Source organism: Carassius auratus, linkage group LG28B, assembly GCF_003368295.1.
Source record: "Carassius auratus strain Wakin linkage group LG28B, ASM336829v1, whole genome shotgun sequence".
NCBI classification, from domain to species: Eukaryota; Metazoa; Chordata; class Actinopteri; order Cypriniformes; family Cyprinidae; genus Carassius; species Carassius auratus.
This window is the reverse complement of record NC_039293.1, coordinates 3562997-3581587: the sequence shown is the minus strand read 5'-3', so window position 1 is coordinate 3581587 and position 18591 is coordinate 3562997. Positions and strand designations below refer to the sequence as shown.

Genomic DNA, 18591 nt, shown 5'->3' with positions numbered 1-18591 from the left:
GTCTGTCATCAAAGTATTTCTGTATAATTGCCTCCTAGAAATGTTCTCTTTGACCTGATGGATGGAAACGATGCTTGTTTCAAATGTTTTGTGCGATATTTCAATTTTGCACATAAGTTAAATTTGCTACTTTGGATGGAAACCCGTGACCCGAGCTCCATTCCTGTATCAAGGACTTTTGCCCGATCCCACGCCTCTCTCTCCAACCAATACTTTCCTTTTGTCTCTCTACTATCCTATCTCAATAAAAAGGCATAAAAAAACATAAAAGTATAAACAAGTGATAATGTGAATAACACTCCTAAAATCTGACCACAGTATTCTGTGCATCACTGTTCTGATGAAGTGTCAGTGAATTTAGAGTCTCAGTAAAGTGTATCAGAAACACTTTTGTGGTCTACGAAGAATCAGGGATGAGACAAGAATCTCATTCTCTATTTAATCCATTGGATATATTTATCTAAACTCTTAATAGCATCCTGTTTTGTGTATGTTCTCCATTCATATGGAATCTCACCCTCACACTCAAATGTTTTACTGTAGTATTTTTCCAGATCTTTCTGGAATCTGCACACAAACCACTTCCAGTAGGGCAGCACTGAGTGGCCAGGGTTGATGTGCCAGATGGCGTATTTAGACACTTCAATTTGTATTTTGCTCCATGGAATCCTTTCACTTGGTGTATAAATATCCTGATCACTTGCCACTGAATGTGTGCAAATATCAGCACAGAGATTTGGTGTAAAACGATAACATGTGCCATTGATTCCTCTCACTCTGTGGAAAGCAACACTGTGATCTCCATCATGGTTTTCTATGGTGTTGGTGCAGGTGGCTCTACAGAAAGGACACTGAACCCAACAGCACCGACAGAAGTGATCAATCAGAAGCTCATCCGGCTTGTACTTCACACTCAGTTTTTCATCAAATGCCTTGATGGTGAATTCTCTGCTGATGTCAGTTGTTATATAAGGAAACACTTTCTTTATGACACCTTCTAGGAGTTTCACATCAACATCATCATGTTTGACTCCACTGAGATCTTTTTCAGAGAAGATCAGCTCATCTGAAAGCTGCTGTGTGAAACTCTTTAACCACAAACTAACATCTCCACTGTTCACTTTGACATGTTCAGTAGATTGATGAGCTGCTTTTATTATCTTCTTCTGCAGGAGTTTAATGTTCTCCTTCATCTTGTACCAAATACTGACATTGAACTTATCAGTGATGTACCGACTGACTTCATCTCTAATGAAACTCTTGAAGTGATCTCTGGGATTATGAATGTAGTCCATATATTTGTCGAAATCCTCCTCCTCTGCCAGTGTCTTCAGGATGTGTTTCTCCAGTTTCGATCGGTTTCCATTCAGAGATTCACAGTTTGATCTAATTTCATCTGCTAAATCTCTAGCAGTCTTCTTGTAGACACTCTGCTCAATGGGCTCTTTCAGTTTTTGACAGATGATCTCTCCAAAAATGGCAGCTGATGTTGCTCCTTGACAGTATTTCTGGAAAATACTATAGTATTCTTCTCTCTTCCTCTCAATGCATATGACAGGATCATTGGCTTCCCTGAACAGTCTGTGTTGGTCAGTAATCTTCTTATTTGCTTTCATACAGATGGAATAAACCAAATCCACGAAGAATTCATTCTTGAACACATAATTCACTTGTCCTTCCTCATGTTCTGTTACTCTCCTCTTGATGTAACCTATGAGTTGTTGAATAAAGCTGATGTTGTAGCCCATCTTTGAAATGTTAAATGACTGAATCATGGTGTCTGTCTGCAGAACAACATCTGTAATTAATGATGTTATTTGATTTGCATCGTCCATAGATAGACTGTAACCAAACTTCTCTACAGCTGATTTGTAGACATTTGTGATCATTCCTTTAAGTCCACTGACTCTTTTTAACCATACATACTCTAAATAATTTGGCACACAAAAAATATCTCTCCTTTCCTTCTTGTGGTCTACAAGAGCACTTTTATAGACGTTACTGAGGATCTCTCTCATGTCTCTCATTATGTCAATGTCTCTTATTGGAGGAGTGTCTGAGATGATCTTCTTCATCCACTGTTCCCAAAATAAATCAAACTCTTTACTCATTGTTTCTTTGTCATTTGCTTTGTCTTTTAGTTTTAAAACAAGTTCTTTGCTCTTCTCAAAGTGAGTGTTTTCATGATGCGTCCTCTGATCATCAATCGCTTTTATCAGATCTCGCTGTTGAAGAATCTCATTTAATTTTCTCTTTGTTTCTCTCACAATATTTCCTTCAACATCTTTCATTTTGATGTCAAATGTCATTTTCCACTGAATCAGTAAATCTTTATCTTTATCTTTCTCAAATAATTCAGACATGGATCTTTGCACTTCTTCACTTGTCTCCTTCAGTTCTCCTTGAAGATCATTTTCTTCAATCTCATGAATTGCTTCATTTTCTATTTTGTTTTGTAGTTTGTTCTCAGTTTCCATCATGGCTCTACAAAGTCTCCAGGACCACTTGCTGTATTCAGTCTCCAGTTTCCTATAGGCTGAGGCCTTTTGGAATTGATAGCAACATAAATTGTTCAGAAAACATTCAGCAATATCTTGAGACCTTCATTGTCAGGCAAGTATTGGTGGGTTATTATTACCAACAGTAGCTGGTAAAATGTACTAACATAACAAACATGAAAGACTAAAAGTGACATGAACACTCACCTGTAGTGAATCATCAGTTTCAGAACAGATCTTCTTCTTCATTTCTTCTTTCTCTCTTTCATATTCCTCCCTCCACTCCACTTGTCTTATCTTCAGTTCATCTTCATACTGTTCTTCAAGGAGTTTCAGATTCTCTTCGAAAGACTTTTGTAGAGCTTCTGTCATGTTTCTTTCTTCTTTTAGTCTTGTCTCCAAATCCTCTACTTGTTCGTGTTTCTCTCTTTCTATTCTCTTGTTCTCTTTGATCATCCCCTCTATTTCATTCTTGAGTCTCTGAATCTGTTCATCAGACATCTGTTTTTCTTTTTTTCTACATTCCTCATCCTCTTTTTGTCTTTCTTCTTGTTTCTGCCTCTCCCATTCCTCTTTGTCTCTCATATGATCCTCTTTTTCTTTCATTTTTCTTTTATATTGTTCTTCTCTCTCATTAAATTCTTCTTCTCTTCTCTTTTTCTCTTTGTCGTGATTCTGTCTTTCTTCCTCTACAATCATCTTCATTCTCCTTTTTTCTTCTTTATGTTTCTTCATCAGTTCTTCTCTTTCTCTGTTCATTTGATCCACTCTCTCCATCAGGTTCTTCATTTTGTTTTCTTCTTTTGAACTTTCCCCAACTTTGATGCTTTTTCTCAGATCATCTTCCCTTTCTTCTAAACCTTTGAAAGAGGAAATATGTCAGTCTTAAAGATTGATAATAAGCCACTGATCAATGTTTGGGCTTTTGCAAATGTTTAAATTGTATGGTTATTTTTTTTCCCAAAGCTAAAGAAAAAGGTTTCAAGGTGATATAGGTGTTTAATATGGAGCAGGTAAAAGATAAGAATTTTGTACATTTTAATTTTAGATGTGATTATTTAACACACACGCAAGATTAAGAATTTTACTTTAGAACTTTTAGACACCAAATTAAATAATCCACTATCAGCCTCACTGCTCCAGAGAAGTTTAGAGCTGATTCTGCAAAATCCATGGCTTCAGTGCTGCGTTTGATTTGCTTAACCACAAGGTCCTGTTAATCAGTGAGATATCAGTGGGCTATGGTGGACTAACGTATGCAAATAGAAAAAGCACCAGCAAATCAGGTAAACATCTTCATCAATTTGACAACACACATGCTGCAAATGCTCACAACACAAGCAAATAAAGAAATGCACTGCAAATTTGCAAGTGTTTTTTTTATGTGCAGTGCGTTCCTTTTTTTGGTTGTGCGTGTTGTCAAATTGATGAAGTTGTTTTCTTTATTTGCAAGTGTTTTTTTCTATTTGCAGCACGTTGAGCTCTCGCGGCCACTTTAGTGGGCCTTTTTTGGCACAATTACTAAACCTATTTTAATTGCTATGCACTGGCTTCTTGTTAAGTACAGAATTTAAAAATGGTATGTGTAGGAGCCATTTATATATTCACCTTCTCTGGATAGGTTAATATTGCTATTATTATTCTAGCCACTGGGTGGGAGTGTTGCACTATGTGTGACACGTCACTGGGATATCAAAGATTAGCCCCTTCTATTTCAGCCTTCAATTCAGCTCTAAAGACACTTATTTTTAGGCTGAAATAGTCCTGTAACTGTTATGCACACTTTGTGTTTCTTAGGGACTCGTTCTTTAAACTTGCGTAGATATAGGAGTAAATTCAGGGTAATTTGCACATAAAAACAGACCTTCCCGAAAACCCTTCTCTTGATTCACATTTAGGGGGAAGTCGTGGCCTAATGGTTAGAGAGTCGGGCTCCCAATCGAAAGGTTGTGAGTTCGAGTCCCGGGCCGGCAGGAATTATGGGTGGGGGAGTGCATGTACAGTTCTCTCTCCACCTTCAATACCACGAATTAGGTGCCCTTGAGCAAGGCATCGAACCCCCAACTGCTCCCCGGGTGCCGCAGCATAAATGGCTGCCCACTGCTCCGGGTGTGTGTTCACTGCTCTGTGTGTGTGTGTGTGTTCACTGCTCTGTGTGTGTGCACTTCGGATGGGTTAAATGCAGAGCACAAATTCTGAGTATGGGTCACCATACTTCGCTGAATGTCACTTCACTTTATATTTGGGTACCTGCTAGGGATCACTCAATAAGGGATATCTCCCTTATTGATGATTACAATCAGCAGGTAGGTCTGTCTGGGAACTCCAGGAGGCGTTCCTAGAGGGGAGGGTTCTCAGGTTTTGCACTATGTGGGTGGAGTATGTGTGTTTTGCGTATCTGGTAATTGTTCATCAGCACCAGCTGCCACTCATTACCTTTCCATATATATTGCCCTGTCTAGCGTCTTGTGTTTGTCAGAGCGTTGTTAGTCATTCTGTGTCTCATGTTCTGCCTTCCTTGTGTTTGTTTGGATTGTCCTGTCTTCCCGGAACCCCGTCCACTCCACCTCATCACTGGATTACACCACTTACCTTCACGGCTCTTCCCCCACAGTTCCTGTGTCACACTCTCCTGCTGCCAACTCACCATCGCACCCCGGATCATCTGTGAGCTCTGCCTCTTCCTGGACTTTGCATTTTTTCTGTCAAGACTACCAGTATCACCTGTCTTCGTGTTCATTGTTTATTTTCTATTATTAAAAATTCATTAATTCGCACTTGCTTCCTCCCACGCATTTGACGAATCGTTACAGAACGCTTTGACTAACATGAAAGCAGCGAGCACCACTTCTCCCACCGACTTCATCCACCACAGCATCACCCGTATGGATCAGCAGCAGTAGAGTATTGTCAACACTGGACGTGCTGTCTAAGCACTGGTGACACAGGTGTCTGAGCTTACCCAGCAAATCCACCAGCTGACCTCTCCCGCTGCGCCACCTGCACTGCCCGCCCCCTGGGACCTCTCTGATGACCACTTCCGGCCCAAACCTCGTCTTCCGGCGCCGGAGTGTTATTCTTGTGAGCCAGATTTCTGCAGAACATTCCTAACCAAGTGTTCCATGCACTTTTACCTACAGCCTTGCACCTTTGTGACAGAGGAGTCCAAGGTAGCATTTGCGCTCATGTTACTCTCTGGCAGGGCTGCTTTATGGGGGACGGCGGTGTGGGAGAACCACCATCCATGCTGCACCTCGTTCCACGCTCTCTCTGTGGAGATGAGGAGAGTTTTCGACCGGGCCGCGGCCGGCAAGGAAGCCGCTCGACAGCTCGCAGATCTCAGACAAGAGGACCTTTCCGTAGCGGATTACTTCATCAAGTTCCGCACCTTGGCGACCGTGTGCAAGTGGAAGGAGGAGGCGCAGTGGGATCGATTCCTGTATGGGTTGGCTGACCGTGTTCATAAGGAGATCTACCTCTTCGAGTTACCAACCAGCCTCAACGGCCTAATCGACTTGGCGCTCCGTGTGGATGCTCGGATTAACAGTCTGGGAGCGCAGGCCAGTCACACACTCCTTCTCAACTCTACGGAGTGGTAACTCGAGTCGAGAGAACATGGTCGGTCTCATCATCGATCACAAACCCATGCAGGTGGGTAGAGCACGACTATCCCGGGAGGAGTGAGGGAGGCGTAGGTCCCAAGGACTTTGTTTGTACTGCGGTGGCCCTGGACATCTCCTACGCACGTGTCCGGTAAAAGAGCCAGCCCGGTAGTAAGTTTGAAGCTACTATCGGGTGGGATCTCAGCCGAGAAGTCCTCAACAACATCATCGACTCTCCTTCCGGTGAAACTGCGGTGGGGCAACAACACTCACACCTTTCACAACCTTCTGGACTCTGGAGCTGAAGGTACTTTCATTGACACTGTCCTTGCACGTCACCTGAACCTTCCTGTCCTTCCCTTGTCTCATCAGATCCACGTCAGCGCACTCAATGGCCAGGAACTGCCACACGTCACCCACACAACTGAACCCATAACTCTGCTCACCTCAGGCAACCACACTGAAACCATATCTTTACTCCTTATGGACTCCCCTGTAGCACCCATCGTTTTAGGTCATCCCTGGTTGATCAAACACAATCCATGAGTGGAGTGAAAATTGTCATGAGTCTTGTCTGGTTTCTGCTTGTCCTGCTGTGTCTGTTTCAGTCTTTCAGGAGACCATAGTTTTGTCAAATGTGCCCGCGGAGTACCTGGACCTGAAGGAAGTGTTCAGTAAGTCCCATGCTGCTTCTCTCCCTCCGCATTGTTCCTATGACTGTGCCATATACTTAGTTCCAGGTAAGTCTCTCTAAAGGCAAGCTTTACTCTCTTTCTATTCCTGAGAGGGAGGCCATGGAGAAATACATTTCTGATTCCTTGGCATCAGGGTTTATAAGCCCTTCCTCTTCTCCAGCGGGGGCGGGATTCATTTTTGTTGGTAAGAAGGATGGTTCTATGTGACCTTGTATTGATTACCGAGAGCCGAACAACATCACGGTAAAGAATACTTATCCTTTGCCGTTGATGTCTTCGGCGTTCGAGAGGTTGCAGGGAGCATCCATCTTCACAAAACTGGATTTACGTAATGCTTATCATTTGGTCCGCATCAGGAAAGGGGATGAGTGGAAAACCGCCTTTAACACCCCTAGAGGGCACTTTGAATATCTGGTGATGCTGTTCGGGCTCTCCAACTCTCCAGGGGTTTCCCAAGCAATCCTGAATTACCTGTTGAGAGACATGGTAGATCAGTTTATATATGTTTACCTGGATGACATGCTGATTTTTTCTTCATCTCTCCAGGAACTCTTGAGTACAACTCATTACCAGCGTCAGCCACAGGCCTTTCTCCTTTCCAGTGTAGCATAGGTTACCAGCCACCTGTTTTTCCTAGTCTGGAATCTGAAGTCGCGGTCCCCTCCACTCAGTGAGGGAGCTTACGGAGACCAATGCCGATCGCCACCGGTCGAAGCCTCCCGTATACGTCATGGGTCAAAATGTGTGGCTTTCTACTAACAACATTCCGCTCCGTTCCATTTCTAATAAATTAGCTCCCAAATTTATTGGCCAGTTTCCTTTCACCAAAATCATTAGTCCGGTGACAGTTCGCCTCAAACTACCTCCGGGGTACAGGAGGATTCATCCCGCCTTCCATGTGTCCAAAATTAAGCCCGTGTTTTATTCATGCATTAATCCGCCTACCCCGGTTCCCCCACCACCGCGACTCATAGATGGGGAGCCTACTTTTTCGGTTAATCGGATTCTGGACTCGAGACGGAGGGGACGAGGATTCCAGTACTTGGTGGACTGGGAAGGTTACGGTCCGGAGGAGAGGAGTTGGGTACCTGCTAGGGATCACTCGATAAGGGATATCTCCCTTATTGATGATTACAATCAGCAGGTAGGTCTGTCTGGGAACTCCAAGAGACATTCCTAGAGGGGAGGGTACTGTCACGGTTGGTAAACCGTGATCTCGGGTTTTGCACTATGTGGGTAGAGTATGTGTGTTTTGCGTCAGCACTGATTGTTTCATGTGGGCGTCTCTGCTAATTGTTCATCAGCACCAGCAGCCACTCATTACCCTTCCCTATATATTGCCCTGTCTAGCGTCTTCTGTTTGCCAGAGCATTGATAGTCATTCCATGTCTCATGTTCTGCCTTCTTTGTGTTCGTTTCTCGTCGCTGGATTGTCCTGTCTTCCCGGAGCCCCATCCACTCCACCTCATCACTGGATTACACCACTTACCTTCACGGCTCTTCCCCCGCAGTTCCTGTGTCACACTCTCCTGCTGCCAACTCACCATCGCATCCCGGATCATCTGTGAGCTCTGTCTCTTCCTGGACTTTGCATTTTTTCTGTCAAGACTACCAGTATCACCTGTTTTCGTGTTCATTGTTTATTTTCTATTATAAAAAATGCATTAATTCACACTTGCTTCCTCCCACTCATTTGACGAATTGTTACAATTTGATAGTCAAACATGTATGTAAATGAATTCCAAGAGAACACTTTGTTGGCACAGCACTTTTCCAGCTGAGATGCTGTTGCTACGATTTTGAATATTTACGGCAATAACATATTACTATTATCTCATTTTGAAGAATGTTACTGAACATAAAAACATTCTTTTTATTTAAGAAGTACTTTAGTTTTTTAAGTTTCTGCATCTTCCTTCATCTTCATTGGATATCAAATGTGACAATTTCTTGATGACTGCTATCTGTTTTATTTTGTCATAGTGTTTATTTATGTTGTATGTTTGGTGTCTTCTGTAATTATCTTTTCTTGTACAACACCTTGGTCAACTTTGGTTGTTGGAAAAAACAAATTGTGTATTGTATTGTTTTAAAATTATTGTTTTGAATATATAATAACTAATAATCTACTTTTTCGTAAAATGTAGGAGTTCTGATTTTCACATCTGATGTTTTTAACAATTAGAATTAAGCTGTAAAACTCAAATATCAGATTCCTAATCTTTCTCACTTTTTCCAGCTCTTAAGTTTAAATACCAAACTTTGTATTGTTGTCGTGTTTTGCCTCCGTAGGTGAACCTCTTTGTTGTATTCCTCACTTTGGATGTCTGCTAAATTAATAAATGTCTTAATGTTAAATATAAATTGATTATCTGGTCATTACCTTTTGACAGTAAACGTGTCTCTAGTGAATGTATTTTCTTTTCCATCTCTTCAAACCGCAGTAGTTTTTTCATCTGTGCCTCCAAAAATGTCTCTGTGGAAAAAACCTTGCCTCTATTTTTTTCCAGCATCTGCCTTATGTTCTCCATCAATGTAGACACTTGTGTTTTGGGACCAAAGAAATAATGACGTCCTCCAAAACTCTCAATAAAAGACCGTGTTTCTTCATTGAGTTCTGCAGTCTGATGCTCTGAATTCTGCATTATGAGGACCATGATGTGTTTGTTGATTCTTGAGCTGAAGATCCTCTGGAGCTCCTCCATTTCTGCTTTGTCTTCATTATTGATTGGAGCATCAGGAATAATGAGGAGGAAAACATGAACTCCAGGATGACAGAGAGACACACAGCGAAGAATCTGACGCATCACTTCCTCCTCTGAGAGCTGAATCAGAGCTGGAAGCTGCAGCAGACTGATCTTATGTCCATGAAGCTTCACATCTGTCTGCTGCTGGATCCACTCTGATATGGAGGACTTTAAAGTCACGTCAATCCCACACACAACCAGATTCAGCTTTATACTCTCTGAAACTGATAGAAGAAAAATACATTTACAGAGCATTCATTTATCACTAGAAGCATCAGATATTGTCACACTTACTTTTTTCTGTGGCCTGTTGCTCTATATTGAAATACTGTGAAGCTTCAGCACAATCCAGGTGCTGTCCGTCATTCACTTTCACAATGTCCTCAAACATCTGCAGAAGATCACAAAGAGAGCTGCTTCTCTGAAGACTGAAGTGTCTGTTTGCACATTTCTGAATGATTTTCTGTAGGATGTCATTGGTTTCATTGGGCTCTTGTGTTGTGAGCACCATGGTGTGTTGATAAACGCGCTCGGAGAAAGATCCCAGCACCTTCTCCACACACTCTTGATCTTCTGTTGAACAGTGCTCATGTTTGAGGAGCAGAACGATCACATGAGGTCCTGGATCAGACAGATTCACACACTCTCTCACTGTCTGTGTCATCTGATACCATAAGATGTTTGTCTGGAGCAGCCGAGGACTGTTGATGATGATCACATGTCTGTCCTTCAATCTTCCTCTGACTCTCTCCACAACATCTGGAGGAGCTTCACTGTCAAATGCTGCTCGTCCTAAAATGAAGTTTCCCACTCGACTGTTATCTGAGACACTCTTCCCCAGCAGAACAATCCTCAGATCACTCACTGAAACACAAACACACATGCAGTATGTTCTCTGTAATGACATTTGAACATTCTTCACAAAAGAACCTCATGCTAGTTGCAGAAATATTTTAACTTCTATGAGTTCCAAAATAAAGTCAGTTTCTTTACAAATATAATTTGAGTTGTCATGTTTAGCATTTAAAACATATTAAGAATATTAAGAACTGATTATAGAATTTTGTTTTTATATTTAATAGTTAAACAGATCCATCAATTTTGTGTTTATTTGCTTTGTCTGTTTTGTCTATATTAACGCTGGAGAAAATGTTATGGGCCTCAGGACGAATAAAAATGGATGACAGGAACATTCTTGACACCAGAGTAAGTGAGCAGAGCAGAATCGGGAACATAGCGCTGTCATTTTGAATAGAGGGAGAAGCAGATTTTTTTTTTAAAGTGGGAGCGTAATGTTTTTCACTTGCTCCAGCAGCGCTCCATCACAAGTACAATTCATGCCAACGGCCTGTAATATAACTGCATATTTAGCAAAAATTCACATGTTAAACATATTTAGCTAGCTTGATACAGATGGATCACTCAAATCAGAAAGAATGTGAAGGCTATTATGACAGCAATGCGTGAGTTGGAGGTTATAGTTGTCAAGGAATTTGTTTGTTCCTTCTAGATACTGAATATTTTGATATTAAACAAGTACTACAACACTTATTCACAGGCAATCACTGTCTCAATAATGCATTCAAACAAATGTTTTACAGTGCTACTTCAGCTGTATCTGATTTTGAATGAGCAGAAATATGTAAGAAATGCAACGATCTGTAGGTAAAATAATGGATGAAAATTTAGGCCTACTGTTATTTTCATTACAAACAAAATGAAAAAATGCAAATGCGAAGGCGTAGCAGTGTTTGTGATATCAACGAGCGAGGAGTGTTTCATTTAAAGAAAAATACTCTTTCCAAAACTTATACGAACCCTGAAGGAGTATATTTGGCAGAGAAATACTCAGCCATGTGTCCAACTTGTTGTTTGAAATGTTTAGTATGAAAATCCAACTGATTAATGGTGTAAATAAGTCAGAATACATGAAATAGCACTTGACCTCCTCTTTAAGGTATCGTTGTATCATAAACTGTGAAACCATCTTAAAAGTAAATATCTATTTTAGAAAAAAAAATAATAATAATTCTGTGAACATAACAAGCCAACCTGCAATTTGCTTATTTCTTGTCCCAGTTCTCTATCTCTCACAAATCACAAACACAGATGGAAAGCTACTAATGTGAGAGATGGCATTTCTTTGATTGGACCAGGATGGAGAAGAACAAAGTATATATGAAGTGAAGGCAATCCCCAAACAGTAATGCAGATGCTCGTTTGTCAAGGAAGCGCAACACTCATTTTATGGCAATAAAAAAAGCTGGATTCCCAGATATACATTGATCCAAACATAGTAAGTACAACGACTGGCAGTCTTTTTGCATTAGGGAATTTAATAGCATTAATGTAGTCAATCCAGAATTTTGTCAAGTTCTTATTCTCAAATGCATGCATCAGTTCATATAATACTTGCATAATACTTGATTTCCAGTTGCAGAGAACCTTCGTCAAGCGATGTGAGAAATTCATGCACTAGTGTCAGATTAAAAACATTAATATAATGAAAGAGGTCACAGAAAAACGCATATCTGTGATACAAATCCATCATCCAGCATTTGAGTCAGAAGTTTAGCCCTACGAGTGTAAAGACTTTACTTGCAGGTTCGTAGCCAGCCTATTGAAAAAGGGGGGGGGGGGGGGGGGGGTTCTTTTTTTCCAAAAAGTGGACCTTTTGTATTTAATTATGAGGTTCAAATACTTCATTTTGGTGACCTTTTATGCACCAGTTTGTGCTGGATTATCTTATCTGCTGGTATCTTAATGAGCACGTTTTTTTGATGCACCTAAAATATTTACTTTATTGTTGTCAAATTGCTTCCTCGTGTAACACATTTGTCAGTCCATACGTTTAAAGACCACACTAACAACAGAACAGATTTAATGAACTTTACTGAAATATTAATTAAAAAAATTCTCATCATCATTTCTTGACTCTCTGTCAATGCCTCTTTGCTTGTTGCTGTATTTGTCTTGACACTTATGGATTTAGTACACTGGTCAGTTCCAATCTTCTTGGGTGCAATTTGGAGAATATGTTCACAGCTTCATCCAGGTTGAACATCTAAACATTTTAGTAACTAAGCAAAACTGTATTAGGTTTAGTAGCAACATGTTTAATTATTATATTGTTTACATGGTACGATTTCTGGTTTGCCACGTTTTTTATGCTTGACAGATTTTATGATTTCAGTTCAGTGCTTGTAATTTGATTCAATATTGACTCATTTGGATAAATATTAGGTAGGCTACACAATATATAGGCATTCATTTTTCTCAAGACCAAAAAAAAAAAAAAGAACTAACCTAATCAGCCCTATCAGCTGGTAGAAATTTTTAGGTTACATATAACTCAAATGAAATATATTGCATTTTATTATTATAACAACAACTGTATTTAATGATATAAGTACAAATATAATACATATGTAATATAGTAGGCCTACAGATAATTAGCTAAATATTCTTTATAGCTCTTTTTTCCTAGCCAACTAACGTGCTACATATATGGTAATTAAATGGCTATAAATGTTAAAAGGTAAATGTTATGTGACATAATTGTTCACCAGCAGTTTTATTGACCTCTTTGCGCATTGAAAAAAACTGATTGATCGTTATGAGGAGGAATATACATTTTGGTAAGTAATGTATTCTGTGTGTTCTGCTTTGAAGTTCTCAGAGAAATAAGACGCGCACGGAAGGAGAAGCTTTTCCATTGGCTCCAGTCTCCCGGTTTTGGCCAATCACAAAAGTCGATATTGCACCACCAATATCACTGAATTTCCCACTATGTTTTATTATTATAATTATGCTACGTTTATATGGCTATTATATTGTAGACTATTGAGTGGATATAATATAGAAATCCTTTTAATAAAAAAATCATTCAGAGGCGATTCTTCTCTGAACTGTGCGCGCACACACGCACACACGCACGTCCAGCTACAATAATCATAATAATTTGAAACAGCAACCATATTTGTCACAAACATTGATTAAAAAAATTATGTCAATAATCCAAAAAATTAAAATAAAAAACGACTTCAATTCTGGACCTTTGGCAGTGAGAGGGGGGGTCCCCCCCCCCCCCTGCCTGCAGGCATGACTTGCACAACTTAACCGAACAACAACACCAGCAATGTACTTTCCCTTTTCACACTATCCTTTCTGTCCTCTCTTTTCCACCTCTATCATGTGTTTCCAATACATTTTGGTTTTCTCACAACAATGCTCTAACACCAAATGCAAATGCCAATGCAAACTTGCTAACCTACATCCTATGTGCATCGCTTCTACTGCACCTCTCTCTTTTTCTGAGGGTCTCTGTTATTGTCAGCCAGCTGTCAACAAAGCAGACTTCATTCCAGCTACTTATTCCTGGGCCTAACAGAGTCCATACTTTTTTCCAGTCAATATGATCAACCACATTCCTCCAATAAGACACCACATATGAAGTAGTTACAAGCTCCTTTTGAAAAAGCGATCTAATCTTATATTTACGTGATGAAGGATGTGACAAAAAGCATAGTTTTCCTGCTGGGATTTCAAATGGTTCTAAAGATAAAGATAAAGTGCTGGATGATTTAATGAGTCCCTAAAAAGTATAACAGCTCCTTCAGGAATAGCGTCCATGACAATGGAGAATTCTTTGGGAGTTACTGGAAAATTACATTTACGTTAAAATTTTTCATAACAAAAGAAAACCTTCTGAGTTAAATAACTGGGAAACAATCAAAACTACAACAGTCTTAGTGGTTACATAGTTGGTTTGATTTAAAAAAAAGATTTAAGCTTAAATTTTAAAAGACCATGAGTTTTACACCCTTTTATATACACTGGTAGGGCATTCCACTGATTAGTGGCTTTCACTGTAAAAGATGACAGCCCAAATGCAGAACGACGAAAGGTAAATTGACAATTACTCATATACGATAGTCTGGTTGATCTCACAAAAGTTTCACAGCGAAGATTAATAAAGTCACGTAATACAGAAGGAGCCAGACCGTTTAAAATTGTGTGAACCATACACATGCTTGAATAAAGTCTAAAATTGTCAAAGTTTAAAAAATTATATGTCTCTATGATCCTACAAGAATGAAAATGGTTAGGTTTTTATCTAAAATTTTTAACGTCTGTTTATATAGCAATTTCAAGGGTTTAATAACAGTTTCACCAGCTTGACCCCAACATGTCAAACAATAAGACATGTGAGAGAAGATTGTAGCATGCATCAGAGCCTTAGCTACATCAAAGGAAAGACAATGTCTAATTTGTCTGAAGTTTGCCATACTGTATTTAATATTCCTCACCATTTTCTTTACATGTTTTTTAAAACTAAGATTAGAGTCCAATATTAAACCAAGATAATTTAATTCATTAACTATTTCTATCTTTTCACCATTAATAAATATGTCAACATCAGGAGATTTCACTTTTGTTTTTGTGAAAAAAATTCCTTTAGTTTTGCTAATATTCAAGCTAAGACATGATTCTTCCAGCCACTGTGTAACTCTTTCAATAGCAGATTTTAACTTCTCAGCTGCTAATTCAGCTGTTCTCGCATGTGTAAAAATCACAGAATCATCAGCATACATTTGTACTTGAGTCCCTTCACACTGTTGCGGGAGATCATTAATATACAAAGTGAATAGTAAAGTATCTAGTACTGATCCTTGGGCTACACCCATTGTATAATGCAAGTTGCTAGACTTAGCTCTGATTTTTACACATTGTTCTCTATTTAGCAAGTTTGAGGATATCCATTCTAAAGTTTCGGATGAAAGTTGAAATGTAGACCATTTGAAAAGGAGCACTGCATGATTAACCGTACCAAAGGCTTTACATAGATCTAAAAATATAGCCCCAACAAATCCTCCTTTGTCAACTTTAGATTTTATTACCGCTGTTTCGGTAGAGTAATTTGCTCTAAAGCCAAACTGCATACAATGTAAGCCAGACTCAGTGGTGTTAAGATGGGATGTCAGGTGTTCAAAAACAATTTTCTCTGCACCTTTGAGAGTACTGGCAGTATGCTTATGGGTCTGTAGTTACTAACCTCATAATGATCTCCAGATTTAAGAATAGGAGCAACAATGGGTTTCTTCCACGCAGTAGGAAAAACACTACCTTTAAATGACAAATTAATTAAGTGAGTGATAACGGGGGTTAAAATATCTTTGTGAGTTTTAACAAAAATAGTATCAAAATAATGTGCATCTTTACATTTTGTAAATGTTAACTTTATTAACTTGCATTTCATTTGTCTTAATTAGATTAAAACCTTTACATACATCCTCATTCGGAATCATATTTATTTCCCTTCTTGCAAATGTATCCCCTAATTCTTTAACAGAGTTAATAAAAAAAAAAAATATTAAAAATAGTAGCAATGGCACAATCATCTTCAATTAGATTTCCTCTAACTTTAAGCTTAACATCTCCTATAAAATTTGGTTCCTTCCGTAAAAGAGTATTTATGTTTTTCCAGATTAACTTACTATTACCTTTAGCCTCATTCATTTGATGAAGATAATAATTGGATTTAGCAACTCTCAACTCTCGAATAACTTTATTTCGCAAACTTTTGTAACAAAGCCTATCAGTGTCTCTTCCAGTCTTAATAGCTTTCTTTAATGCGGAATCTCTACTTTTCATCCAATATTATAATTACCGATCAATATATAGGAAAGGGAGACCTCCTAATCTGGAAAAGTAGTAATTGGGGATAAAATTCCAGATTGAGTTTGGATTACAAAAAAACTGTCTAATCTAATTAACTTTGAAAGTGTTGCTCAAAGAAGAGAAATCAAGGAAATTCATCCCCCCACTCATACATGTTCATTAATACAGACGTTTCCAAACAAAATTAAACATGATTTTATCAACTGATTTACACATTTTATTGTCCAGATATAGACTGCAGAGTATGTAAGCCTTAGAAAGCAGAATTCTCAAGGTCAAGTCTCTCTGCAAATCAAAAAATAAGTCAGTGTCATCTGCTAATTGACTAATAAATATTTCTCGATCTGCTATATGGTTACCCTGAATACCACTTTCACATACAAATGTTGACAGTAGCTGCACACAAAGAAGAAATAATTAGGGAGAAATGGGACAAACTTTCTTACTCCTCTGGATAGAGTAAACCTTGGTGAAGTGCCATTCTTTAATTTAATCAAAGCACTTCCATTATTGTAAAGGGTTTTAATAACTCCGCAAAACATATACCCAAAACCAAATTTATCTAATGAATTCAAATTTTGCCAAATGATGTTGATATTTAAAAGCACCGAAACAAACACATCCATATCCCAACAGTAGACGTCGACCGATGTATCGGTTTTGCCGATTATTTTCTGGGTTGCTTTCATAACTCAGCGTCTGAGAATGGTCCACTGTCATTATACAGTGCAAGAGCGGCCTGTAGAGGTGGAAATCTCTGACAGCACGTGCTGTTTGTTTTGACGTGTGAAGCTGTGTGTTGCATAATGCGGGTAAAGTTCAGATGGAGACGAATCTTCCAGTTCTCTCTATTTATAGTCATCTGCTAATATCTGTACTTTGCACTCAAATTGAGCGCTCTCTTCTCTCTATCATTACTAGACATGCCCCCTTACTGCTGATTGGCTACAAGTGTGTATTGGGACTCAGTCCGACATTGTGGTCAAAGGTGTTTTTCAATTATTGTTTAATGCACATTTAACCACTGTTGCTGCCTTTGGATTTTAGATACTGTACTACATGTTATGCTTTTATTGGTTGTTTATGCAGATGGAATACTGTTTTAATGTAAAACTTTCATCACAACATGAAATTGCTGTTGTCATGTCATTTAATTAACTTACTGTTGGGGCGATCATAATTTGGACTTCTTCTGCCTGCTGTAAAACAGAAGACATAATGTTATAGTGCTGTTGAAAATTATTGTGCACTACATGAATTTAAATATTCAGATTAAAAATTAGCAAATATTTTCAACCACCTCTTCCCTAAAAATATGGAAGAAAAGATGATTGCAATTTTGGCTTTATGCCAAATAAAAAATAAATGAAATAAAAAATAAAAATAAACTTTTTTTGCACTTCACTGCACTACTCTCACACTAACATTACATAAAATACTACAAATTATGCGGGTATGGTTAATAAATTGTGTGATCACATTTACTATGAGCATGAACCACAAATAAACACAAAGTCACACAATACTTAATTTACATCTACATGTTTATATATTTACACTACCTTTTACAAAAATAAATAAATAAATAAATAAAATATTACATTTTTTTCATGTAGTGACACAGTGTTTGGCTCAAGTATCAAATACATTTTAGGGTCACTATGTAAAAGGTAAACACGATTATGAAGACTTACACAGGCAAGGGGTCTGTGAGAAACTGGTAACATCACATTTTTCTTTGTTTTTCTCTTTGAAACCAGGATCCATAGTTCTGAAGTCTTCTCTGTCCCCAAACGGGTCAATCTCATGTCTTATTTGTTTAGTTATTATTTATTTTCCATTCAGCATCTTCTGTTATTTTTCACTAAATCTGAAAACAATAAATCATTATGCAGTAAGCATCATCCACATTATTTTTTTTTATAATATATATATATATATTGCATTTTATTAACAGTTGAGAGTTGTATGTTGCCTTGTGTTATAAAAAATATGCTTTGAACGTATATGGCTTCAGCATGTAAATGGAATTCTTCAAGAAGTCTTCCTAGAAATAGCTTATATTTGTTTGTCATCAGCACACACTGATCAAACGTTCAGCTTGTTTTCACTGTAAGTCACTTAGGATAAAAGCATCTGCTGAATTCATAGGATAGTATGGTTGAACTTTAATATGCTTCCAGCATTTTGTTGTACATGTAAAAGTTGTACTAAGAAAATTACACAAACTTAAAAACAGTTCACATCAGCAAAGATAACCCCGTGTCAACAGTGAGTAGTTTCGGTTCAGCGACAAGATGAAACTGAAACCCGTTGATGTTACGGTTGTACTGATGTTACTCATGTTAATTATTACATTCTTAAAATC

At 38.5% G+C, this 18591-nt stretch overlaps 1 protein-coding gene across 1 annotated transcript; it reads right to left on the bottom strand.

The window, feature by feature from the left end:
- Positions 1-3: 3 nt before the first annotated feature.
- Positions 4-18073, bottom strand: LOC113067757 (interferon-induced very large GTPase 1-like). Its single transcript, XM_026240213.1, has 6 exons — positions 17918-18073; positions 17387-17422; positions 9837-10406; positions 9179-9766; positions 2706-3358; positions 4-2543 (listed from the first exon to the last, which is right to left on the bottom strand). Exons 1-6 carry the CDS (start codon positions 17988-17990, stop codon positions 435-437), a joined length of 4029 nt encoding a protein of 1342 aa, XP_026095998.1. The 5' UTR covers positions 17991-18073; the 3' UTR covers positions 4-434.
- Between the last annotated feature and the right edge of the window lie 518 nt (positions 18074-18591).